Below are 26,980 nucleotides of genomic sequence, written 5' to 3' on the forward strand. Positions count from 1 at the left end.
CGTGTTTTGGTCAGGAGGGGATCCTCAGTGTTTAGTCCTCAGAGTTGAGTCGCACAGCGGAAGTGTTGCAGTTTGAGGAGCACCGGGTGTGAGTGGGACTCTTCAGCGGGGACTCAGGCGGCATCATGTGGGCTCGGGGGCTGGTCGGGGGCTCGGGGCTCGCGTTGCGGGTTTCACGGGACGATTTGCTGCGGGTCGCCGGGCTTGGATGTGCGGGGAGGAGGCAGCAGCAGAGACCGGCGTCCAGTGCAGAGGTGAGAGGAGTGAAACGTTACTTTCACCGCTACTGGTTCTGCTAAGTACTGAAGACAGACTGTAGCCAGTTCAACCACAGGTTCCTGACTGGAGGATCTGAACAGATGAGCTTTGCTTTGTGGTGAACTACAGCCTCACCCATACGTGTCCTGTCATGATATCATGATCATCCTGATCTGAAAGTAAAAGTGGCCCAAATGCAAACCTACAGCTCATCTAACCATTGCACCCAGTGTACAGAGCTGCGGACATACACCCTGTGGCAAATGTTTCATATTTATTTTTTGTCAACAGAGTCGATTTTACTGAATGTTTTGTTTCTGTCTGGTTATATTATAACCGTTTTATTTATTGTTTTGAATCCTAATTCCAATGTCAGACTGAATATTCTTTCGAATGAAAAGTTACTTGCGCTTCGAAATGGTGCACTTGCATTATTGTGCAATTATATTATCATAATATCCGTGGTATAAAAGGGTCTCAATAATATCAGCGCAATCATTTCTGATATCGTGACAGCCGTAGACCTGAGGTGAGTTCATATGCATATATACACCTTCTCAAAAGATATTTATCTAATTCTCTCATAATATTCTTTTTTAGTTAAAGTTTGCACCATCATGTGTGATATTGACCTCATTAATAAGTTTGTCCCTGGCTCCTATTCAAAGCTTTACTTGTAAAACTGTAAAGCTATTTAGGATATAAGTGGAGAAAGTGTTGGAGGAGCTATGTTCCACTTTCAACTTTAGGAACAATGTAACAATAATAATCTGACTTCCTCTTTTTTGGATTTGTTTTACATTCCAGTAATAGGACTGTGTGGCCGGAGTGTGTCGCAGCAGCTCATGCAGATATAATGTACATCTGTCCCAGCAGACCCTCCTCCCGCCGTCTGCCTGCTTCACTTCACTGAGCTGCACACCATGATTTTATTACAACCACGAGTCACTGACTCTACAGCACTGCCAGCCCCGTCTGAGCTGCTGCTTATTCAACGTGCTGTTATCTCAGTCTGTAGTGAGATCTATTCATTCATTCATTCACAGATTAGGTTATCAATGAAATACACAGCAGGGGGGTGTATAATGAGTCAAAATGTAGGATTTCTGTAGTTTATCAAGCTGTTAAGATATTGTTCATGGATGTGGAAATATTATCAGTCGAACCTAATTCATCAGCTGAGATTTATCTCTGAATGTTGCACAATGTAAAAGTGCCGATGTGGATTGTTGAAATTTGTGTGTGTGTGAGTGTGTGTGTCTGACAGCCGACTTTGGACTTGAGCAGTCTGGTCCAAATGCAGTTGAGTCTAGATAGATGTAGAATGCCGACACACTATATCCCATAATGCACTGCTGCTTGTGCTGCGCTGATAAGCCCCCCCACCTTTCACTGGCTGGTTCAAAGGTCAGACGTTGGGGTGTGAAGAACAGAACATGATGAGTGTGGAAACTGACTGACCTGACATTTGACTGTTTGATCAGGCTATAAACTGCTGAGCTGAGTTTTATCAGTGGGACTGAAAGAGACCTGATCAGGGAGGACATCTGGTTTCCCTCCTTCCCTCTGTACTTCCAGGGCAGAGATAAGACCTTCACTGTTCCTCACAACAGAGAACATTTTAATAATACATAAATATACAAATTGGTATATTGTTTGCAATTAAGGAAACAAACTTTTCTAAGTAATTTTTTTCAATTATAGGAGTTGACTTGTTATAACATTCAGATACACCAATATATCAATTAGATATGATAAGATAGTTTATCATATCTAATTTACTGTGTTACATAAGAGTGAAATACAGAACCAGTTAAGGTGTTAATAAGTAGAAAATAAAGACAAGGAAATATTAAACGTATAAATTTGTACAGTGTAAACAAAATATATACATTGAAACAGTTATGCACTAATATGAAATTGCAAAAATCCGATTTTAAAATTACACATTTTAAGTATTATATCATTGTATAGATTTAAACAAAATAATCAACACCTTTAAGATACATATTTGCAAATGTTTATTTCTTATAAGCATTAAAACTAGAATGGCTAGCATCAAATTAGCAACTTCAATCAAGTTGCACAAAATTGCTAACAGTCATAGATATCAGTTCCCTAATGTGCCTGATTTTTCACCAGGATACCTGAATTATTCCCTACAAAACTGATGATCACTATTCCTAAATAATGAAATGGGTTCTTTATAAGCATATCCACCAAGTTATATGGAAATCTGTTCAGTAGTTTTTATGTGATCCTGCTGACAAACAAACAGACAGCGGCGACAATATAAACTTGGCGGAGGTAATTCTTTTACTGTATTAAAACTCTGGAACTTGAATGTCTCTGTTATTTTGTACACTCATCACAGTGTTGTGTTTCCCCCAGGCGACCTGGAAGAAGACTCAGCTGTTTGACTTCCACAGAGAACATGGGGGGAAGATGGTGGAGTTTGCAGGCTGGAGTATGCCTGTCCAGTACAAAGACAGCCACATCGCCTCACACATGCACACCAGAGAGCACTGCTCCATCTTCGACGTCAGCCACATGCTGCAGGTGGGACAAGTGTAAACTGACACAGGCAGACAGACACATGCACCTCTGAACCATAGACTGTACATAAAGATGGACGAAGCCTCTCCACTTCCTCCCACTATCCACAAATGAAGTTAATATATCCCATATACAAAAGCTGCCATCTTGTTCCAACAACATCATTTTGATGTAGCAATGTCAATGTCATGTCCACTAACATGGAGGAGGCAGGATCCAAGACCCACTCTGCATCTAGCCAACAGGGAGCAATCGAGACTCTTTGACTCCTTGGCTTCACCTTTGGGGAACAGGCCATCTTTTTATACAGTTTATATTCTAAACATGTGTATACACGTGTAAGCTTTCATATCACATATGGGACATGTGTTATCATAGTATAACATGGTAATCAGTCAGATGACAGTTCATGACTACATAAAACTATTCCTATTTCTATATTTAATCATGTCCCTTTGTTTTCCCCTGTCAGACCAAAGTCCATGGCAAAGACAGAGTGAAGTTCATGGAGTCTCTGGTGGTTGCAGATGTTGCAGAACTTAAGGACAACCAGGTGAGATGAAGGGGTGTGTCTCTGAGAACCTGCGTCAACTCACTATTGCTTGTCCACTTGGTGATGTCTTCTTCTCTCCTCCCTCACCCCCAAGGGGACGTTGTCCCTCCTCACCACTGAGAAAGGGGGGATCATTGATGACCTCATAGTGACAAGGACAGACCTGGGCTACCTCTACGTCGTCTCCAACGCTGGCTGTGCCGACAAGGACTCAGCTCATATGAAGGTAAATGCAGACAAACACTGTATGTAGAGTGACAGGTCTGGAGTCAGGGAGACTGATAGTAACTCTGTGTGTGTGTGTGTGTGTGTGTGTGTGTGTGTGTGTGTGTGTGTGTGTGTGTGTGTGTGTGTGTGTGTGTGTGTGTGTGTGTGTGTGTGTGTGTGTGTGTGTGTGTGTGTGTGTGTGTGTGTGTGTGTGTGTTTTTGCCTGTAGACCAGACTGGCAGAGTTCAAAGCTGCGGGTCTTGATGTGGATCTGGAGTTTCTTGATGAGGCACTGATTGCTGTGCAGGGTAAAATCCTTACTTCCATCCTTCCTTCCTTACGTCCACCCTTGTCTCTAATGTTCTGTCTGTCCTTGTTGGTATATCTCCGTTGCCTGATGTTTCTGTTTCACTTTTTTTTTCACGTATTCTTGTAGTTTTATTTCCCTCCTTCCTCTATGAATCCTTTATCAGTGTTACTGTTTGACCTCCTCTGTGTGTGTGTCCTCCTCCGCCCTCCATGTCTCAGGTTATGTGGATTAATAATAAGCTGTATGTTTTCAGGCCCGTCCATGTCTCGGGTGCTGCAGGAGGGGCTGAAGGAGGACCTCAGTAAACTCACCTTCATGACCTCCGCCCTGGCCACTGTGTTTGGTGTTCCTGGCTGCAGGGTCACTCGCTGTGGATACACTGGAGAGGACGGAGTGGAGGTGAGCTTCTGTCAAACTTTTCTTTCACAGCAGATTTTGACCATGGACACAATTGTCAATCAAAACTGTATTCCTGTTTGTTGTTGGGCAACTTGGTTAACATGGTGCCATGTCCCTTAGTAACACTGTTAAACATTCCAAGTACTCATCTCACTAATCTCTCAGCAAACACTTCTAAAGTTAAAATTTGTTGTTTCCAGTTCATAACAGCCATTAAAGCTTCCTTGTGTGTGTGTGGGTGTGTCTGTCAGATCTCCGTCCCTCAGTCCAGAGTGGTGGAGCTGACGGAGAAGCTGCTGGTGAACAGCGAGGTGAAGCTGGCTGGTCTGGGCGCCAGGGACAGTTTGAGGCTTGAAGCCGGGCTTTGTCTCTATGGCAACGACATCGATGAGACTACCACACCTGTGGAGGCCACCCTGGTCTGGACCATAGGTGAGGTTCAAGTGTTAATTACTTAACATTTGTATCCATGCAAAACATAAAAGTCATATTTTAAGTACACAGTTGTCTCTGGAATTTGTATAAATACATATGAATATATCCAAAGACCTGGAAGGGTTGAAACTATTGTTTCTGTCTGTAATTTGGTAATTTAAATATGTATTTTAGAATGTCAATGCTGCTATGTTAAGATGTAAATCAGTCCCCATTCATGTTGTTGTGTTCAAGCCCCCTGTAAGAAGTTGTAATGGGATTGTAGGCAAAGTTTCTTTATAGAGAAATGAAACAATCCCAGTGAAAATTGATGAAGCAAAGTTCAGACCATTTTCATTGAAATCTAAGAGCATTTTTGGCAAACCTGTCTTCTCTCCCGCAGGAAAACGTCGACGACAGACGAAGGATTTCCCTGGTGCTGACATCATCGTACCCCAGATCAAAGCCAAGACGGCCAGGAAGAGAGTCGGTCTGGTGTCCACCGGCCCGCCTGTCAGGCAGCACACACCCATCCTCAGCCCTGACGGGAAGGTCATAGGTGAGGAGTGGCCGTTTGTCGAGAGCTGTGAGATAAGAGAATTGAGAATTTTATAGAATCTTAAAACAATAAATTCAACTTTTATTATTTAGAACTTACACCAAAGTAAATGCACTTGCCAAAGTTCCACCACTTATGGAAATAAGTTGTTTTTTTTAAGGCCAAAATGTGCTGAGTTTTTTCATAAAGTGTCTTCTATGATCCTGTGGGGTTGCTACAGTCAGACATTTTCAAATCTTACACATTGTCGCCTAATGGATTGTAACTGCTTAGTCTTGTTTGTCATCATACATTATGTAATATATAATATAATATATATATGTATATATATATGTGTGTGTGTGTGTGAATGTGATAAATATAAATGTAGTTTTATTTATTTTCATGTTGTCACGTTGTTTTTTAAATGCGTGAACCTCTGTGATGCACTGAAAGAAATCCTGATGATTTCAAGCCAGAATTTATTGACTGAATGAATGAATCTAATGTCCAAGTAAAGTACAAAGTAGACAAGCAAATTCCCAATGCAAAATAGGACCAACTTAAAACTTCTTCTAAAATGGTGTATTCTGTATTCTCTAAGAGATTTAAAGACCTGTCATTCACTGTTTTATTTAGGTGAGGTGACCAGTGGCTGCCCCTCTCCCTGCCTGAAAAAGAACGTTGCCATGGGTTACGTGGATGCTGCATTCGCTAAGAACGGAACAAACATCCAGGTCGAGGTCAGGAAGAAAGCAGTGCCGGCCACCGTCAGCAAGATGCCATTTGTCCCCACTAACTACTACTCAGGATAGGAGGAACATGTACATAGACAGACACACACACACATAGACACACACTGGAGCATTACTCCACTCTGTCCCTTGTTAAGAAATGCTGCCCCCTTCTGATTACCTCCAGAAATGCAGCACCAATGGAAGACTGGAAAAAGTTGATTCTCAAACTGTAATGAAATACAGTGTTTGTGTATGTGTGTACTGGTCTAATGAGACTGTCACTCTACATACAGTCAGTCAGTATTCTACATGTGCTTTTTGAAGAAACACAGTGTACACTAACATGGTTTCACTTGCTGATGGTTGGGTAGTGAGCTGTGAACAGTTTATACATGAGATGCGTGGAATAAATTAGTCTGAGAATGAATGTATGACCACAGTGTACATGTGAACAGATGCTCTGTAAAAGTGCTTCATATACCAAGTTCAACACCAAGTATTAATACAACCTTTTGTTGTAGAATATAGGTTTTTCTAATGAATTATGAAGCAATTTGTATCTGTCAATGCTGGACCAAAAGAAAAAGAAAATCAAAACGTTTTTTTTATACATTAAATCAGCATTTTTCTTTTTTTTAAGGTGTTTAAAATGTAAGTAGGCCAGATTTCTATTGACATTACTGTTAGTTTGATTAAAGGGGCAAAACGGAGCCAGCTTGTAATCCTGTCAACTCTTAAATCCCCCCCCTGAGAATGTGCTAATCAACACAAACATGTTAGTCCAGTTTGTCCAGTTGGCTTTTTGTGTTAATGACCAGATTTTCTCACAATGATCTTGTTTTAGGGAGTTGTGGTTTTCTCTGTTGATTTGAACAATCACCAGATCTCCTCATATAAACTCTAGGTTTACTCCAGGTGTGGTACAATGATAGTCTAACTTAGTTTAAAGATGTTAACTGTCTTATCTCTGACTACTGATAGAATGTAATTTCTTTATTAAACTAGGACATTGACTTTTGACTTTTTGTGGATCACTTTGTCATATTTTATTAAAATAATGATAACTAAAGATAGAAATAATACTACTGCTTGAAAGTGCAATGTATGTATGAGTGTGGATTTTAATATCAACATTTTAAAATATCTTTTCCTCAATAAAGGCAATTTTCTCTGCATTGTGACCCACAGTTTTTATTCTTATGTCTTTTTTTTGTGTATAAAAACATTCTTGAAATCATCAAATAATAGGAAAATTATTAAATGTTTGATGAAATTGTCTTGATGTGACTACGGAAAACTTTTGGTTAAAAAAAGGTTTGAATTATGTCTCTTTTAAAAAAAAGTATTTGGTTTCATAATTCCCTCTTGGGTCAAAATTCTAACTACTGAAATGCTGAATTCTGATTTGTAATATCAAGGATTCAAAAATAAGTGTGGACATACAGTTGTAAATATACTCTAAAATTTATTTTTGAATTTGCTAAAACATATTTAATTAAAGCCCTCAAAAAGCCAATTCATTTGCCTGAAAAAAATAAATAATAAAAAATGAAATCTTCAAGATTTTCAAAACAGATGGTTGCCTAATGTCGTGTTCTTACATTTATCATCAGCAAACAGTTAAAATAAATATGAAAACTAACTGATGACGAGGTCATTTATTGTTATTATTATTGTATTATTGTCATAATTAATATATAAATAAAACCAATAGTAAAAATGTAAGAAACATTGTTTGTCTTGTGTTGCTGTGTTGTTGTGAACAGTAGCACACTAAACCATTCACACCGATGTGTTTAACTCCAACACTGTGTTAATTGATCAGAGCCATGAATCCTGTATCTATATTCAGAAAGACATACACAGGTAGATGTTACCTTACTTGTTATATTTATTTACAAAATTAAACATATTTACAATATTTACATCATTATAATATTTTGGACAAACTTTTATCTACACATCCCTCTCTTCTTTGTACAATGATTGTCTGCTGGTTCAGGAGTTTGTCTTTGTTCTAGACCTTCACTGTCCCCAGCTGCTGCTCCTCTCTCCTCCACATCCTCTCAACAAACTTCAGCTCGTTCTCTCTCTCACTGAACTTTTTAAAGATTGAGTCTGCTGCAGCTTCACCTCCAGCCTCCTCTGTCTGACCTTCAGCAGGTTGACCGGCTCCTTCAGAGCCTGGTTCTCCTTGTCCACCTCCTCCTCTCTACTCCAGCTCGTCTCTGCCTCCACCTCTCTGCAGCTCAGTCTCTCAGATCGAGTCTGCTGCAGCTTCACCTCCTGCCTCCTCTGTCCGACCTTCAGCAGGTCGACCTCCTCCTTCAGAACCTGGTTCTCCTTCTCCACCTCCACCTCTCTGCTCCAGCTCGTCTCTGGCTGAGGTGGCTCCTGGTGCAGACTTGCCTCCAGTCTCCCACACTTGGCCTGACACTCAGTGAGCTCGACCAGGCAGTCCATGTAGGCTCTGAAGCGATTACGTCGTTTCCTGTTTTTTTTTTTCACGAGACCATCCTTTTCTCTCAGCTGCTCCTGCAGCTGCTCCACCTGCTCCTTCAGAGACGAGGTTCCATCTTTGAGAGCCTTTATCTCATCCATGGCTCGGATGAGTTCGGCTTTGAGGCTCTTCACAGTGTCTTGTTGTTGCATATTTCACAACTGAGACAAGAACTTCTTCTTGATTAAGCACGGAAGAAACTCGAGTTCAAAGAGTGGATTCACAGTTTCCTCTCGTCTGTTCGGTTGGTTGTTGACTTCTTGTCGAATAGTAGTTGTCGAGGATTTGTTCTCGCAAGAATATTCTGCTCTCGTCTGGATCTTGGCGCCAAAAAACGGTTGTCTGCAGGTGACATGAAATAGTGTTTAAGATTTAGGTGAAATTGATCTATTTACAGACATTCAATATAAAATAATTGGCACAGAGAGAGAGACACACAGAGAGATGGCTGGTTTGAGAGAAAGAGAGAGAGAGAGAGAGAGAGAGAGAGAGGCAAAACTTCCCTCATCAGTCACCATGGCAACCAGATGCTTCCATTTGAATTTGAATCTGAATTTGATTGGCAGTGACAGCTGTTGTCTTTTTGACTTTGCCTTAAATACTGTAGTTAGAGTTAGCATCACGCTATCACGTATCACTCATTCATTTAAATAGCAACATTAAATGACAAGAATACCACAGGAATCAATATAAGCAGCAGAAAACACAAGACAAGCCGTCAACAATGTTCCCACATTTGTCATGAAAGCAACCAACCTCTTGAAAACCAGTTGGTGCAACTCAAGGGGTTTATCCCATTTGAATAAATGCATTTCACAACATTTTCACCACTTTCTAATTTTCTGCAAACTTTGGTAACGATTTGAGCATGTTAAAGAAAAAAATAAAAGGCCGCTCCAAGGAAAGAAAAATCTCAATAAAGGGATAATGGTTGAGAGGAAAGCAGCATTTTAAAATGAGACATATGGAAATCTTTGCATTGTGTAACTGAAGTATTTCAGCGATCACAGTCTTCGTCAGGGTCTCACCACCATATGGCTCTTTTCCCTTCCTTTGAAGGCTGGTGCCCCGAGGTAGCTTTAATGCAAACTAAAGTTACTATTTAATATTTATATTAAATATGTTTCTGATAGCCAAATGTATTGAATGCCCAAAGTCACATCTTATAATGGTGTCACACTTAAGGTATAATAATCACACCAAAGTGTACAATCATTTGATGATGTCATACTTTTTACTGCACTCACACAAATTAATAAGAAAACTTGAGCTGATTTGAATTTATAAAACATTCTTTTCATTTTCTGACATTGTTTCCATTTGTTTGCACTTTGCTTCTGTCTCTTTAATGTGACTTCAGCTCTGCAGTTACGTCACAGACTCCCTCCCCTGCACTTCTTGTTAATATTTAACTTTCACTTTCACTCTCTGGCAGAACGACCTCTGAATTTTGAACACTGATCAGACCAAAAACATATTCAAGCAGCTATTTTACAACCAAGTCTCTTGTCTGTGTGAGCTTGTTGCTGCCAAATTACTTTTGACCAGTTATCAAATCCAAGGCTTGAATTTCTTTTTACAATCGTGTCCTGACACACCAGAGAAACCAGCATCTGTTCCTCCCTGAAGAGAGGCAGGCTGAAAACCAGACGATCACATTCACCTTCCAAACCAAACTAAACCAAACTAGACCAAACGTCCTGAGTGAGTCCAGCTACAGGAGAGAAGAGTCAAACTACAACCTGCCGACGCTCCACACACTGACCATGAGTTTAACAAACACCTGGACTCAGAGTGGAAGTAAACCTCAGTGAAGTTCGTGGAGCTGTGGCTGACTGACTGTGTGTTTTCAGCTTCACCTGGAGACTCAATGGCTTCCAGATTAGAAGAGGATCTCAGCTGTCCAGTCTGCCATGATGTCTTCAGAGATCCTGTCATTCTGTCATGTAGCCACAGCTTCTGTAAAGACTGTGTGAAGAAATGGTGGAAAGACAAAGAAGTGAAAGAGTGTCCACTTTGTAAGAGAAGAAATTCAATGCGTGAACCACCTTGTAACCTGGCTTTAAAGAACCTGTGTGAGACCTTCTTACAGGAGAGAGATCAGAGCTCTTCACATGCTCTCTGCAGTCTGCACTCAAAGAAACTCAGACTCTTCTGTCTGGACCATCATCAGCCAGTGTGTGTCATATGCAGAGATTCAGAAAAACACACCGAGCACAAAATCAGACCCATCGATGAAGCTGCACAACAACACAAGAAGCAGCTTCAGGAAACTCTGGAGCCCTTGAGGAAGAAGTTACAGTGTTTTGAACGTGTTAAAGTAGAGTTTGAACAAACAGCAGAACACATTAAGGACCAGGCCAGACTCACAGAGACGCAGATCAAGGCGCAGTTTAAAAAGCTTCATCAGTTTCTGGAGGAGGAAGAGGAGGCCAGGATGGCTGCACTGAGGGAGGAAGAGGAGCAGAAGAGTCAGATGATGAAGGAGAAGATTGAGGCTCTGAGCAGAGACATAACAGCTCTTTCAGACACAATCAGAACCACAGAGGACGAGCTGAGAGCTGAAGACGTCTCGTTCCTGCTCAACTACAAGGCTGCAGTGGAACGAGTCCAGCAGCGCCCCCTGCTGGATGATCCACAGCTGGCCTCAGGAGCTCTGATAGACAAGGCCAAACATCTGGGCAACCTGAGCTTCAACATCTGGAACAAGATGAAGGACGTGGTCTCCTACAGTCCTGTGGTTCTGGACCCAAACTCTGCTCATCCAGTACTCGTCCTGCCTGAAGATCTGACCAGTTTGAGACAAGGAGAGAGACAGAAGCTTCCTGACAATCCAGAGAGGTTTGATCATTACAACTCAGTCCTGGGATCTGAGGGTTTTAACTCAGGGACTCACAGCTGGGACGTCCTGGTTGGAGACAGTACTTACTGGACACTGGGTATAAGAGCAGAGTCTGTCCAGAGGAAGGAAAGCACACAGTCTGGATTATGGGAAATAGTGTTCAATGAAGGTGAATACTCAGCATGGTCACCATCAGCATCATATGTTCTCTCTGTGCAGAAGATCCAGAGGATCAGAGTGAAACTGGACTGGAACAGAGGAAGACTGTCGTTCTCTGATCCTGATACTAACAAACACTTTCACACCTTCACACACACTTTCACTCAGAAGATGTTTCCATACTTTAACACTGGAGATAACTTGAAGCTGTTACCTGTGAATGTCTCTGTGACGCTGGATCAGAGCAGTTAGAGATAAAGATTTTATTCATCATGTTTATTTCTTCAAGAGAAATCTGCTGAATTTAAATGTTAAACTCGTTATTCTAAAGCTTTGTTTATTTCTCGTTTTACTTCTCACTCATTTTTACAATTTCAATACACTGTCTCCTACTGTTCGGTGCTCGGGCCTAACTATTATGACGTATTGACCTTTTACTCCAGTCAGCATTACACTCAATCTGTGTTTAGAGTCCATGGTTCAGTAATATCACCGCTAACGGGGGATGCTGACGAAACCAACCTGGCAACCCGGGCTGCCGGTGTGGCCAGTAGTTCCTGAGGAAGATGGTGGACTTCGTGACAGCAGCGTGCTCTGAACTCCGTCCCAAACACAGTGGAAACTGCGCTCTGTCTCAGCCCGGCATTAGATACAGATTACCCGGGGACAATCACAGATAATACACCCAGAGAACCGCGGAGGAGAGTGACTTATTTCGCCTTAAGGGCAACTCTTGATTTCCCGGTGCGAAGAGGGCGGAGAGTTGCGGAGCGTGGTGGCGGTTGGTGAAGGACGCTAGTCGTCGTTAGCCAAAGTGTCAACACAAGTGTGGAGGAAGAGCTTCTCTAGCCCGGCTGTGGAGAAGATTTACGGACACTATCCAGCTCTTTGCTGCGTCCTACAAACCACCTGTGGGCAGCGCGGCTAGCTAACTTCAGCTAGCTAAACCCAGCTAGCTCTGTTGTGACGTGGTGGATCAAAGCGCCGCTGCTGGAAATGCCGCGGAGTAAAAAGGGGAAACGTGGCTCCGGCAAACCGGGTGAGTAGCATGTAGCTGAGCCGCCGTGCTAACTCACTGATGTAGGATGCAAAACAACAGGAGTATAACGACTGAACATGATTTAATCCAAGTGAGAGGACACGTTTTACACCGCGATATCCACACTGTTTTTAAGTGTACAGCAGCAGCTTTTCTCCATCCATGTGGCTTATCATAGCTCAGCAGTGTGACTTATTTTAAAGCCCCCATGAGCTCACTTCATGTGGGTGAGCAAGTTAAGATCCACTGAGTGTGTCGGCTAACCCCCTGGAGCCAGGCGTGCTAAAAGTTGCCCCGGTAGGGTTAAAGTTAACCAAGATGTGCTAATTTTAGCAGCGATTTCGTGCCACATAAAAAAAGGTGGGTGATGAGTGCCGTACAGGATCAGTCACGTGCAACAAGTGCATCATGGTCCAACTGTATATTTACATGACAGACAGCTGACAGGCAGGGAAGTGGCTGCTTTAGGGCGCAGCCACACATGGTTTTCTATCCATGTACAGCGGTGGTGTGGACCATGCATGTGCCTGGAAGAGGCGTTGCAGCACCCTCACGTTTTATGTGTGACGTTGTCCTGGACGCTCACACGTGCTAACACACACACGCACAGATACACACATGCACTCACACATGTTTGTGAAGTGTGCATTTTTGAGTGATGAGATATATTCATTATATTTGTTAGTTTGATTATCACCAACTGAACTTGTTGTGCAGTTTTTCTCAATTGTGCTTCAGTCTTTTCCAATGCCACATATCATCACTGGAAAAGTGGAGCTCTCTTCTGATGTATTCTATTATGGTCACTCCTGCATTTTACCCATCCCTCCATTCATCCACCACCCACCATCCGTCCTCCTTTCCCCCTCCAACCTGTACCCCCTTTATTTCATTCATCCATCCTCCCCTCCTTTCGTACGTCATCTCCAGGCTCTCTCCGTCAGGAGCTTCTTCAGCTGCAGCTGTCGACTAAGTCGTCTGTGAAAGGTAACTCTTCTGCCCCTTGACGCCCCTGATCTCAGCTTCAGGTCCAGCTTTGGGCGTGTCCAGCAGCCCTTGGACCTCACTGCAGTGCATGCAGAAACCCCAGCAGACCCTCACTCGCCTGATAGCCCGCTGTGTGTGTGTTCCAGCTGCACTGAGCAGTTTTAACTCTGCCCTCATACATTACCTGCTCAGGCTGCTTTAAAGTCTGACTGCCTGCCTGACTGTGTCACAGCCTCTTTGTGGTTTTACTGCGCAGTGTCAACATCACTCCATTACTGAGTGTCCTCCCTATGCATGTCATGCTGCTTGAACACCATGAGTTAACGGACGCCCCACCTTCATGCTGAGATTGATTGCTTTGAAAAAAATTACCATCACAGGATATGTATCTATATCTGGCTTTCTCATTCATCCAGCCTTCCACTCATAAGGTGGCTGCTAACAACTAGTGTTCCCTTATCATCCCACGTGTGTGCTCCCATCATGCCATCATGTTGTTTGAAATCTTTTCAGGTGTCCAACACCTTTTTCTGTTATCTGCACATAGGAGAACAGGAGAATTTGAATTTCCAGGAGAGGTTCCAGGAAGTCTTTGCTTCCTGGACTATTTTCCTTCTCACTTCTGCATATGTGTACGTTATGTCCTGTTAGTGTGATATTATTTATGCTGAGTTCAAATCACTACATTGTTTTTTTCTTTGTGGCTCCCACTATGCTTCACCTAAATGTTTATTTTGATATTTTTTACAGGTAATGTGCGTTTTAAATTATTGAAATCAGCAACTTTGTGTTATTCTGCACAGCATAATTGACATAATCTGATGTGCCATTAGTGAAGTTCAGCAGAATGTTGCAGTGAGATCAGTTTTGCCAAATTTGATTTCCTTGCCTTAATTCTGAAGCTTTCAGGGGAATATCCTTTGGTTAATCCCAACATGCAATATGCTTGTGGAGAGAACATAGACTAATTTAAGGTCATTGAAAGTTATGTGTCCTCCCTTTACACTTGTACTACACGATCAGGGGACTGAAATAGGCTCCCGCCCTCTTGGTTCAGGGTCTGTCAGCGGAGCCTCTTGCTCATGGACTGACTGACGGCCAGAGCTTTGTGACTGATTGCTATCTAAGCTTAAAGTAGCAAAGTGGAGATGACACGTGAGCCGTTGCATGAAGCCCACGTTCCACATAACTATGCTGTATGTGGGCAGGCTTGCATGGGAAGGTGTGTAATTTGTGTGTGTGTGTGTGTGTGTGTGTGTGTGTGTGTGTGTGTGTGTGTGTGTGTGTGTGTGTGTGTGTGTGTGTGTGTGTGTGTGTGTGTGTGTGTGTGTGTGTGTGTGTGTGTGTGTGTGTATTGTAACCTTTGCAGTGGTTGGGAGTTCAAGGATGTTGGCTGGGAAATAACCGGCTGCTACAGGCTTTATCTCAGCTGTGTTCAGTAGGTTTTATGAGTGAGTGCCTGCAGGCTGTTCTGTCAAAGAACTGAGAATATTACATAAGAAAGAGATACTGTCGGGCTGCATTCAGGTTTATTTTCAGTGAAAAACTAGATTTTGTTGAATGTTATCACTCAGGCATGTGAATGAAAATGTCTTTTTCATTCATTAATTTCTCTGAATTTAGTGGAATAGTTTTTTCTCAGATTTAAAATTGACTTCCTGTGCTTGTTTAGGTGTACAGTCGTTGTCCACCAATACTCTGCAAAATAGTGTCAATGTAAGATGCCAAAAGATTATTTAAATATGTTTTTGGTTGTACCACATGATATCTATAATATTATCTAACATTATTGTTATATCCATATTAATTGGGCTCCTTTTCATCTTATAACTCGTTCCTAAAAAAATTTGACTTTGGCAAATCCAAAGCCTTTCCCACTCCCAGATGTTTCCTCCCCAAAACAACAAGTTTTATGATTTCAACTTGAGACTGCAGGCTGAAATGTGCACTGCCAGCTCAGCACTGCATGCACTTACACACAGGCACAGTAGTGTTTATTTTTATTCTATTCTACAGTCGGCTCAACTGTAAATAACTTCACAAGCAGCAGCCAACAAGCAGTGCAGAGTTACAGCAACAATCCTCCAACATTATATGAGCAAATGTTGCTGCTACTGTCATCTATTTAGCAGGAATAGAAGAGCAAATGATTCTGGTATTTAAAAGTGAATTGGTCAACCACAGCAGAAACTCAGAACTGCTTTTGCTGGAGATATCTTTTCCTCTGAATGCTTCATTTTCAGTGTGAAGAAAGGACAATAGAAGATGGGATAACAATGAGTCAACACCCTACTCGAGTCATGGCTGAACTTTATCCCACTTTACTCAGTTTCCACGTTTTCAGCTCAAATAGACTCCTGTATCCAGGGATTTATTTTTAGCACAGACGGAAACACCCATATTTATTTATTTTTTATTGAGAAAGTTGAAAAAGTTACACAACTACAACCCCCATGCTGCATTGCTGCAACTATAGCAGTGACCTCTTAGTTACCCTAACTGTACTGTTTGACCTGAGCATCAACAAACACACACACTCTCATACTGACCATTCTGGATTGTACACAGTGGTCTAATCCCACCAACAGTAGAAAGCACTGAGCCAGCAGGAACCTGAGGGTTAGCTTAGCTTCGCCTGCCTGGCCTCTAACCCTGTTCAGGGGTGGCGGGGGTGAAGCGCTTACACCTCATGTCTTTAGTTTGAATGTCACTTTGCATAACTTCAGTTATTCCACATAAATAACACATTCATATGTTAAAAGAGACCTCATTAGTAAGAATCAGTCTTGTGTCTCAGGAGGGGGATAGATCTGCTTCTTAGAATAAGATTTGAATTCATCAGTCTCAGCGTGAAGCTTTTGCTGAGGTTCACAAATGACAGTTTGGGGTATGCAATTCATCCCCATGGGTTTGTGTGTGTTGAAGAAGAACTCTGCTGGTGTACAGTTACTGACAAAAAAAGACAGCTGAGCAGAGGAGGCGTACAGTCAGCTTCATAAACCTGCCATTACTCAGGAATGGCCACCAGCCAACCTCTGGTTAGTTTTGGCTGCTTCTTGTTGGTGTTTTTATTTCACTTACTTTTATTTCACATTGCAGGAATGAACATACTTGTTAAAAGTCTCAGAAAAAGAAATCACCACAGAGATGACATAAATCCTCTTCTTGTTCTTACAGACAAAAAGTGACGATTGTAAGCTATGTAGTGGTGTCATTTATTACAGGGATCTTGTCGTTGCGAACGTGCAAATATAAAGCGATTTTGTCCACTCCCCTCAATTGCAGCCTGATGAGAATAAGACAACACAGGACAGGGAAACATTTTGGACAATAATGGGAGGAAACAGCTGTTGTTTCCATATAATACTGCAGCTTCTATGTAGAAAACATTCAAATATAATTTTATGTTATATCTTTTATAAATTATATAAATATAACATATAATTTTGTTCTGCTCGAAAAGAGTTAGTCCTCTCCATACTTGTGATGTTAGAGATGCTCAACATTGAGATCAGCTGATTTTAAATCCCCTATCACCTCGTGTGTTTTTCAGCAGGACTGTGGAGCATTAAGACTTTGTTTATGTGTTCTCTCACATCATAATTTACGGGTGATTCATTCACATTTGATCCTTTGACATAACCAGGGCTCCAGAGTGCAACCAAAAATCTGTGCTAAACATTTAGCTGGTGTGTCTCTATCGTGTCGCTTCCTCATCTCATCTCCTCTCCGGAGTTTACACACACACACACACACTCACACACACACTGGCACACAGACAAAAAAGCAGAGATGAGAGGCGATGAACGAGGTGGAAAATGTCCAACAGTGTCAACAAAAAGTGTGAATACAGAGTTTCCACTACGGACCGCCAATACAAAACGATTAGTGCCGCTGATTCAGGATCAGAGCAGGAGCAGCGGTTTGTTTGTACCGTGTCAGAGTCTCTTTCTGAGTGTCCTCCCTCCACACTCCTGCTGACCTGCACTCACTTTACACTTCAACTATAAAGACCAACACTCATCACAAGTTATTAGGACCTGAACAGTACTGAAGTTTAATTTGTGTTTGTGTTCTGTAAAAAGTTAGTCTGGAGCCTTGAGACATGAACAAGATCAATGCCTTCCACAATTGATACCTCAGGAAAATATGATCTGGTCTAAAAAGATCTGAAATAATGAACTTCACAGGAAGACTTGCAGTGTGTGTGTGTGGGGGGGGCTTGAGATAAGACGTCCGTGCATACAATGGGTTGGACAAGTCCTCAGATTGGACCAGAACCGCCCGCATACCAAAGGCCTGTCTAAGATGGACACCATCTGGATGATGCAAACAAGGTCAGCCCAAAACAATAAAAAAACTGTGACGGCCAAGCTGAAAGAGATGGGTGTGACCTAGGGAGAGGCCCAACACGTAGCCCAGGACAGGCCCAGATGCAGGCCGAACCTGGATGCCTTTTGCACCTCAAGGGACGAGGAGGACTTGCTCACGTTTGACATAACCCCAGAATCAGAGCTTGTGTGTGACCTGAGACCCTATGCCAGATTGATTTGTTATGCCGTCTGTCATCATCTAAATATAATATCTTTCCTTTCTCCTGTATACTTCCCTCTGTCTCACATTTTCAACATCATCTTCTTCTCTCTAGGTGTTAAAAATGGGGTGAAGGGGGAGTCGGGTGCCAGTGACGATGAGCTGACGTCTGATATTCTCAGCCACTGCAGCAGTGCCAGCGAAACCACTTCTGTGGTGGAAGAGGGCACAGGTTAGTACATAAATGCAGATACTACACACTGTTAGAATATTATTTATCTTGGACAGTGACCATGTTACTTCTTGTGTGCAGCCTACCTTAGATATTTTCCTCTTCAACTGTTAATTTGTGCCAAACTCAGGGGCTGAGCAGGTTGATGAGCAGACCGCCCAGGAGGAGACAGAAGACAAACTCAAACAATGTATAGACAACCTGATGGATAAAAGGTGAGGCATTACTTTTAACCCACTTACTCTCAACAATAAAAGTAGGGAATGTCAAGAAAGAAAAAGCGAGAAGATAAATGCAAATTGTTATTGCAACCTTGTGTACCTTGCTAATTCCTTTATTTATATTGAATTTACGCCTAAATGGGGCATATTGTAACCTATTCTATCCTATATCTATCCTGTTAACCACACCTAGTTTTAATTTAATTTATTTATAACAATATTATACTTGTACATTCATTTATCAACATACAGTGCTGTAGATATGCTGTCATTTTCCAAAATTCTCATTTTAATTTCTACTCTTTGCACTTTGTGCTTAAGCTTAAAAAGTGATAGATTAAATACATTATAAAAAATATATTGTAATGGCAGACATTACAGAAAGTGATGTTGCTGAATATTTCCCCTTCTCTCTTTACTTTGCTCTCTCTCTCAGTGCCAAGACTCGGCTTGCCGCCCTCGAGTCGTTGCGACAGGCCTTCTCTTCCAGAGTACTGTACGACTTCCTGACAGAGAGACGCCTCACTGTTGGCGACTGCCTGGAAAGAAGCCTTAAAAAAGGTGAGAGATGGCAAGATAGAGAACTGGTTGCCTGACTGTAGTAGAAAGCATATCATTTCGTATGGGACTTTCTGTTTCTTGGGGTCGTACTACATTAAACTTCAGATGCAGTAATTGAGACCATAAATAATCCCTATTATTTCCCCTCCTGTTCTATCTGTGTGTCCAGGCAGTGGAGAGGAGCAGGCGGCGGCTGCCACACTATTTGCCCAGCTCTGTATCCAGCTTGGGAGTGGAGACGAGGCAGAGGAGGGCTTCAAGATGCTTCGCCCCATCCTCACTGCCATCCTGATTGACAACAGTGCCAGTATAGCAGCCCGCCAGAGTGTGAGTAATGACGTGAACCTTCTCTGATATTGTACCAGATTTAGGGTTTGGGATTAGCTACTATCTCTAGAAACCTTTAGGGGGAAAAAAGAAAATAACAGAAAAGGAAAGTATATGACATTTTCTTTGGTTGTAGTTTTTTTTAAATAATTTCATAATTCAGAGTTTACCAGCCTGTCAGGGTTGCAGTTATGACAGTTTATGCGTCATAACACCTTGGTCAACTTCTGTTTTGTGTCAACTGTGTCCATTTTGGAAACAAACAAAAAAACATAAAAGCACAGGGCCGTGTTTAGGGGACTTTTGAGGACCACTCCCACAGTGTGACATTACCAACAGCCATTACTGACTCTGGGATGGGAACTCGTATCATAGTCTTACTGTCCCGTAAAATAAAGAGTAATGTGTCTTTAAATACATAGTTTATTTTCTTAATTGTTGCTTAGCTGAAGTAGAAGCCACTTACGTGTTTCATGGTGGAGTTTGCAAACACAGAAGGAACAATGTAACTATGGTTGTCAAAGTGGATCTTAATATGCACAGGTAGAACAGGTTCTTTCTTAAATGACTGGATGTTAGCTAGCCTTACACTGTATAAGGAGTTGAGAGAGGAATTGCAGCGTCATTGTGTCTGTCCCTGTTGAATCACATGTTTGGTTAACTGAATTTCCTTGCAGTGTGCCAGAGCTCTGGGGATGTGCTGCTATGTGTCTGCTGCTGAGGACGGAGAGGTGAGAACATGGTGTTAAAGTGTTGCAGGGAAATATGTGCGTCTCCGTGAATCGTTTGAGTGTTGCTCTTAAGAGCAACACTCTACTAATGTTACACCTAACGTACAAACTAAAATATTAAGAAAATTAAGACCTAAGGCACTGAATACAAACGCGCTCTAAAACCTAGCGTTGTTTGAAAACCACCACTTAAAACCTGAGGGCTTCCTGAAGAGAAGAGGAGACAGAATTTCCCACATTTACGTTTTTTTTTTAGCCTTTGAAGCCAATAGAGGTTAAATAAAACATATGATATCGTAATCTTCTTCATTGTTTTTTTTATTTTTATGAAAAGCTGCTGTAACCTGCTTCAGTGTCGCTCCCCTTGTCGTCAGCCATTGTCTGAAACACTGCTTTAAAAACATTTTTTGCAGGCTAAGAGCTCCAACAAACAAACTTAATTTCCCATAATGCATTTTGCCTTAGCTGTATTTCAGAAAATCACAATGTATTTCATCAGTTCATGTCGTGAAAATGTTGACATTTTGGATGAGATGTACAGCTCATCTGGCTCTCAGGGAAGAAGAACACAAACGTTTCACCTGGTCTAAGCAACAAAAACCCTGTAAAATCCTCTAGACAAAACCTTATCAAATGAGGGTCAACTCAACAATAGCTGAATTAATCATTGTGCAGTTAGTTTCTCTTTCTCATTCCTCATTAAATGTTTTTTTCTCTCCCCCCCGACATTGCTGCTGAACCCTCAACAGGACTTGATCAAGTCACTGGCCCTCCTGGAGAGCATATTCATGTCTTCCTACCCCAACAGAGAGGGGACGCTGCCCACTCCTAAACCTGGGAGTGCGGGTCTTCACGGTGCTGCTCTGCAGGCCTGGTCACTGCTGGTCACCCTGTGTCCTGCTTCTAGACTGACGGTGCTGCTCGACCTGTGAGTGCAACAAACTCAGTATTCACAATGACGGCTCTAATCTGAGTTAATGTCCAAAGGTGTAAAATTGTTTAAGTGGTCTCATTCACAAGAAAATGTTGCAACAGCAAACTAATTTCACATTAGCAGTTTAGCATCACTTAAGCCCCTTTTCTACTGTTCAAAACAGTCACTAACACCTGGCTGTTGTCCCAGGGAATGGATGCGACTGGCATTCACTCCCGGGTCAAATGACTCTGCACTAGACATGGGCTTTAATCTGGTCCTGCCCTGATCTGCAGTGATCGAAACAAGACACCCGGGTGAACATGCTAATTTGGCAAGACAGAGCGAGAAAGCCCCTCAGTTTTCGTTGCGTTTGTGGTAATAAATTTAAATATGTGTTTCAACACCTGTTTGTATGCGGTATTTCCTGTCAATATTAGCAGAGTCCACCTGTTGGAAAAAGATAACTTTAGTACACTAGCAGTTAAGTATTTCTGGTATTTATGACCATCTGCTGTGTACAAGCAGAATGTGAACTTGAAATGAGAGAAACTCTCCTCTTCTCTCTTCTTGTTTTTTACTCTCACTACAGTCTCACTTCCACTCATTTCTGTTAACCTTTATGGGCATGACATTTCGAACAATGTTGTAACTAACAGTTATTCTCTCGCTCCATTTTCTTACTCGCAGTCACCTCCCCAAACTGCAGGCGTGTCTGCAGAGCAATGACGTCAACTACAGGATCGCAGTGGGAGAGACCATCGCCCTTCTGGTGGAGCTGGGCCGAGAAATAGATGAGGTAAACATATAGACAGTTCTGTACCTGTTGCAGCAGGCACGCAAATGCAAGTTTGCATAAACTAAATGTTGGACACATACACAGTCTATTAAATAAAGGGCAAGAAGGGAAGCTCTTAATCTGGTGAAGCTGAAGCTAAAAGTGTTCTAATTCTTTTCCCATGACACCCATACATATTTATGGTTTAACAATATCTCTGTTAGTGTTATATTACTGTATATAATGTTACATTACTGTACCACAGTTTTTCACTGATATGTGTGTGTGTGTGTAGGAATTTGAGGTGAAGGACAGTGAAAGTCTGTGTGAATCTCTGAAGAGTTTAGCAACAGACGGCAACAAACACCGAGCCAAGAACGACAGGAGAAAACAACGCTCCATCTTCAGAGAGGTTTTACATTATATAGAGGTTTGTTTTAAAGACGCAAAGATTATATTTGTTACTAATGAATGATGTCACTTGTTTGGCTTTAATTTTGTGATGCCCCTTTTCTTCTCGGGCAGAGCGAGGACTTCACAGAGGAGAAGATCAGGTTTGGAGTGGAGAGCATTTACATCGACGGCTGGATGAGGAAACATATCTATGATGCCTTCAAAGAGATCCTGGAGTCTGGAGTCAGACACCACCTACAGGTCAGGAAACACACTGATGTAAAAGAGGGGTCTGCCTGTTTTGTGTCTCTAGCATCTGGTCGATTGTTTCATGTGATTGCTATTGTGCTACATATGTTTTGTGTTATTTTCATTGATTGATAGTTTGACACACTTCTGCTTTCACATCTGGATTGGACACCACTAAAATTTTGAGCAGGAAGGCTGCAGAGAATGTGACTGCAGAGCCAACAGCCTGAGGTCACAGGAATGTTTCAAAACCCTAATTTTATTTCTAGATGTTTTGGCTTTTTTGTCCACATGTAATTTCTGTTTTAGTTCAGGGATAACAGATCATTCACACATCACCCCTCAGGGGGAAGATGTTTTCTGTTTTCAGTGTTTGTGTAAAGAGGAAAAAGAGTTCAGTTTTTTCATTTTGCAACTTAAGAAAACACATGAAAATAGAAAAAAACTAAAGCAAATTCATAAAACATCTCTATCGATTTGTCCACACATGAGTTGCAAATACAAACAACACAACCAAATACAGAAAGCATTCAACAACAAGCACACTCCAGCCGGGTTCATCATCTTTTGTGTCCCCTGGAAACACCTGTTTTCGTCTGTTTTGTTAGTTGCAGTGTCTTTTTGTATTCGGTTGGGTGTGTTTTTAAATGTGCATGTTTTTTATACCACCTCACCAGCGACATCTAGTGGCGGGAGGCATTATGTTTTCGAGTGTATGTCCCATTCTTGTGAACACGATATCTCAAGAAGGCCCTGAGGGAATTTCTTCATATTTGTTACAAACGTTACACATAGACTCAAAGACCAGATTAGACATTTTTCGAGGTCAAGGTCACTGTGACTTCACTTTCTTGTCAATGTGATATATCAGGAATACCCATTGGGAATTTCATTACATCTGGCACAAACATTCACTTGGACTCAAGGATGACCTTATTACAATTTGGAGGTCAAAGGTCAAGCCCACTGCGACCTCAGATATCCTTTTTATGCTCTTGGAACGTGTTAACTTCAAGTCTTGAGAGATTCCTTAAAACATTAACTCATTACATTTTGGGCAGTCAAAGGTCATGGTGGCCTCACAAAACAAGTTGTTGGCCCCTTGAACATTATGTCTATTATATATCTGCATTTAGGGAATTTCTTCAAATTAGCGGAGGCATACACACAGTAATTCCAGTCTCATGTTTCACTGTGTTCTTAACCTCTGTTATTTTTATAAGTCTACTGGAACCTTGTAATTATTTTTCAGATTTCTGTTTCGTCAACATTGCGCTATGGTTAGTGTTAGTGTAGGGTTATACAGTGTGTTTTCGCCTTTTCATTTTTTAAATTATATTTATATCAATTTTAATAAACACCCGTTTTGCTTGAGAGCATTGTGAGCATGCTGTTGGTAGCTCTTTTGCCAAATGATTTTTTGACTGAAAGATTTGACCAATAACGGCTCATTAAATAGGAAACCTTGTTTATGTCCATAAATTATGTTCGTAATGTGCGTTTATGTTTTTTTTTTTTTTTTGGTGCAGTTCAACCCACTACTTAGAGACATCTTTGGCCTTGGCGCCCCCCTCATCCTGGACCCTGCTGTCAAAGGCAACAAGATCTCAAGATTTGAGAAGGTAACAGCCTCTATTTTGTTGTTGAATCTCAACTTGCCCATTAGGACAATCCAACTTTATGTATTATTACATTTTTATGCCTCCGTGCCAGCCAGTGTTTGTGTTGTCTGTACGTTTGTCCATACGTATGTACATCTGTACGTACCCCCATCAGACTGAGTCGGTGAGGTACTCGTAATGAGTGAATGAATAAGTTAGTTATTGAGTGAATGACAAAGACAATGTTTGCATGGACACTAATATTCAGATTTTATCTGATTAAATATATAGTCTGAATAAGACACTGGCATGTAAACAGCATATTAATACTGTAATGCTGTAGTAATTGATCAGAGCCATGAATCCTGTATCTATATTTAGGCACACACACAGGCAGATGTAATGCACAATTAGATTTATTGAATGATAGGAAAAATGTGCATTATATAACATGCACGAGGAGGGTGGGGGGTTTGTTTTTTTGGGGGGGGGGTTGATGGGACTCAAGACAGACCTCCGCCCCATTCTCTCTTCTTGGGCTGACTCTCCCTTTTCTCCTTCAAGAGTTCACAGTCAGTGCGCGTGGTCTCCTCATCCACCTTCTTCTTCCTCATCCATCTACCTGGGGGCAGCGTCCTCTGCCGAACCACGCACAGCTCTTGAGCTTGTTTTATTTTAGAACCAGCAAAGTCAGGCAGTCAATATGAGCTTTTGTCCAAGTGCTGTGTTTGCCTCTTTTAGAGCCTCTCTGCTGGTCTCTCTGTTCGAGCGAAAAAACCTGGAGGTCAGGCTGCACCAGTAAGAGTACTGGTGCAGCCTGACCTCCAGGTTTTCGCACCCGGTTCTTAACTCTGCAGCTGCTGGTGTTTGACAGCGAGCATCACCAGACAGTCTATGTGAGCCTTGCTACAATGCTGCCTCTTCTTCCTCATTTTGATGAGGAGCTCATGGCTTAGAAACAACCTCAACCAGAGGGAGAGGAAGGAGCCAAATGTATAAAGAGAAAGAACAGCTGGGGGTGCAAATTACAAACCAACCTTTGTCCTGTGCACCATGCTCTGAGCATTAAAGTGTGACAATACTGTAGGAGATTTGTGTCCAGATCCTCGTTGTCAGAGTGGGATGCAGAAGTGCCACAACAAAACACTCCTCAGCAGAGAGCCACATGTTAACCAGAGCCAGCAACACAAATCCATATGTACTCTATGATAACCGAAAAGAGTGCATCAACTCAACAAACGCTATGACAATGTATTTCAGCTTTAGATAATACACTATTGAAACAGGGAAAATCAGGTTGGCTAAAAGGGTTAGGTAGTTGTGTGACTATAACCTGAGAAGAATAGAAATGTGATACTCATGTCTTTTCTCTTATTCTTCAACAGCATCTTTTCAACTCCGCTGCCTTCAAGGCCAGGACAAAACAGAGGAGCAAAGTCAGGGACAAACGGGCTGACGTCATGTGAGAGACGGACGAGGACGGAGCGAAGGGACGAGTAAGCGAGGAAATTTCCGGGCTGTACTGAGACGGATACAAAATGATGCCTTCGACGTTTCAGCTGTCAGACACACTCAGCAATCCCTGGACAGGGCTTTTTCCACATGTGCTTTTCACCTGCAACTTAACTCTACTGATTCAAGATGGCCACCATTTAATCTTCTTTTGATGAGGAGTGGCTTTACAGTTTACAGTATTTTCTACGTAACAGTCCTGATGTTGCATCAATAATTAAACTCATTTCAAGCAGGATAAAAACATCTCGACTTCACAGAAGACTAAATGTTCTGTGAACACATTTACTGGGATCCTCAGAAATGTCTTTTAACAATGAAGACAGGGAAAGTGAAGTATTTTGTCTCCCTGTGAGAGTCAGACATTTTGAAGCTTTATGGTACATTTCAGATCTTTGGAACAGTCACTGAAAAGCCTCCTTGGTGCTGATGAGTATTGTTTTTGATGCTCAGCTCTTGCTGCTGCCCTGGGGTTTGGCTCGTCAGTCAAATCTTTTTTTAATCCTCATTTCTGCTGCCTTTTCCTGGACGTAACGAGTCCTGGTTGAATTTTTGCGTTTGAACTTCTATAGTTAATTAAAAACCAAAAAGAGCCATGGAAATATTCTGACAAAAATATTTTTCTTCGATGGGCTAAATTATTCCTCGCTAACACCCAAATTCGTCCTCTCTCCTCTTTTACACTCAGTCACTACTTCAGCTGCCAAACCAGAAACTGACGTTAGAAACAGTGCAACTCAGAAGAAAAAGTGTGTGGTGTGAGTTTTATTTTAATTAAGATCATTGGGTAAAAAAAAAAGGAAGAGATGCCTAATTAAAAAAGTGAATCAATGGGCTAATATTGTCATCTTTTTAATTCATATTTTTGAGAGGAAAAATACATTTTAACCATTTTTGGTGGATAATGGTATTTTACTTTCTAATTTATTAAAGGAACTGTGTGATTTTTAAGAACTGTTTACAGACACAATTATGGGAAGAATATTCTATTTTTGTTTTCATTGTATTTTAATGCAGGTTTGGAGGGTCATACAATCTATCCATGTGTATGTAATGCACATATACTGTACATAGGGGCTCATGAGGAGATGTCTACTTGAATCATTGGATGCATTTGAATGATTTTCCCTCTTGATGGGCAGTGAACCCATTTACATACAGGCCACTATAACCGGAGCTGCTGATCAGAAGAGTTTGGTGGAGTTGCTGTTTTTAGCAGTGGTCAGGTTAGCATCCACAAATCATCCATTATAATGTTTAAATTGAAATGACACAACTAACAGCTGCCTGGATGTTTCTGTACCGTGTTGAATATTTCATCTGTTTGACTCCTGTACTACAGCCTCTCCAAACGGTCTCATCAGTAGTTCTGGTGTTGAGGCTCAAGGGATCATGGATCAATAGAAAATAAAAGACTATGTGAACACTTT

General features: G+C 41.7%; 3 protein-coding genes and 1 long non-coding RNA gene across 6 annotated transcripts; 3 read left to right on the forward strand and 1 right to left on the reverse strand.

The window, feature by feature from the left end:
• Positions 1-17,264, forward strand: amt (aminomethyltransferase). 2 transcript variants are annotated; one of them, XM_034589772.1, is made up of 10 exons: positions 1-254; positions 2,650-2,817; positions 3,287-3,367; positions 3,462-3,593; positions 3,804-3,882; positions 4,138-4,283; positions 4,535-4,715; positions 5,101-5,256; positions 5,875-6,083; positions 17,240-17,264. In XM_034589772.1, exons 1-9 carry the CDS (start codon positions 126-128, stop codon positions 6,048-6,050), a joined length of 1,248 nt encoding a protein of 415 aa, XP_034445663.1. In that variant the 5' UTR covers positions 1-125; the 3' UTR covers positions 6,051-6,083; positions 17,240-17,264. The 2 variants fall into 2 exon arrangements, with proteins under 2 accessions (XP_034445663.1, XP_034445662.1); XM_034589771.1 differs by lacking the exon at positions 17,240-17,264 and having other exon boundaries at positions 5,875-6,206.
• Positions 6,613-7,205, reverse strand: LOC117764195. Its single transcript, XR_004614341.1, has 2 exons — positions 6,975-7,205; positions 6,613-6,881 (listed from the first exon to the last, which is right to left on the reverse strand). It is a non-coding gene; the product is annotated as an uncharacterized LOC117764195 (long non-coding RNA).
• On the forward strand, positions 10,343-11,725 carry LOC117764189 (nuclear factor 7, brain-like). The gene has a single exon (XM_034589768.1). It carries the CDS (start codon positions 10,343-10,345, stop codon positions 11,723-11,725), a length of 1,383 nt encoding a protein of 460 aa, XP_034445659.1.
• ifrd2 (interferon-related developmental regulator 2) lies at positions 11,986-26,288 on the forward strand. Of its 2 annotated transcripts, XM_034589769.1 has the most exons (13): positions 11,986-12,512; positions 13,443-13,499; positions 18,148-18,264; positions 18,395-18,479; positions 18,922-19,046; positions 19,216-19,373; positions 20,051-20,104; positions 20,854-21,032; positions 21,708-21,816; positions 22,091-22,225; positions 22,321-22,449; positions 23,967-24,059; positions 25,424-26,288. In XM_034589769.1, the coding sequence occupies exons 1-13, from the start codon at positions 12,470-12,472 to the stop codon at positions 25,502-25,504; spliced, it is 1,365 nt and encodes a 454-aa protein (XP_034445660.1). In that variant the 5' UTR covers positions 11,986-12,469; the 3' UTR covers positions 25,505-26,288. The 2 variants fall into 2 exon arrangements, with proteins under 2 accessions (XP_034445660.1, XP_034445661.1); XM_034589770.1 differs by lacking the exon at positions 13,443-13,499.
• The last annotated feature ends 692 nt before the right edge of the window (positions 26,289-26,980 follow it).

The sequence above is a fragment of the Hippoglossus hippoglossus genome, chromosome 7, assembly GCF_009819705.1.
Source record: "Hippoglossus hippoglossus isolate fHipHip1 chromosome 7, fHipHip1.pri, whole genome shotgun sequence".
In the NCBI taxonomy this organism is placed as follows: Eukaryota; Metazoa; Chordata; class Actinopteri; order Pleuronectiformes; family Pleuronectidae; genus Hippoglossus; species Hippoglossus hippoglossus.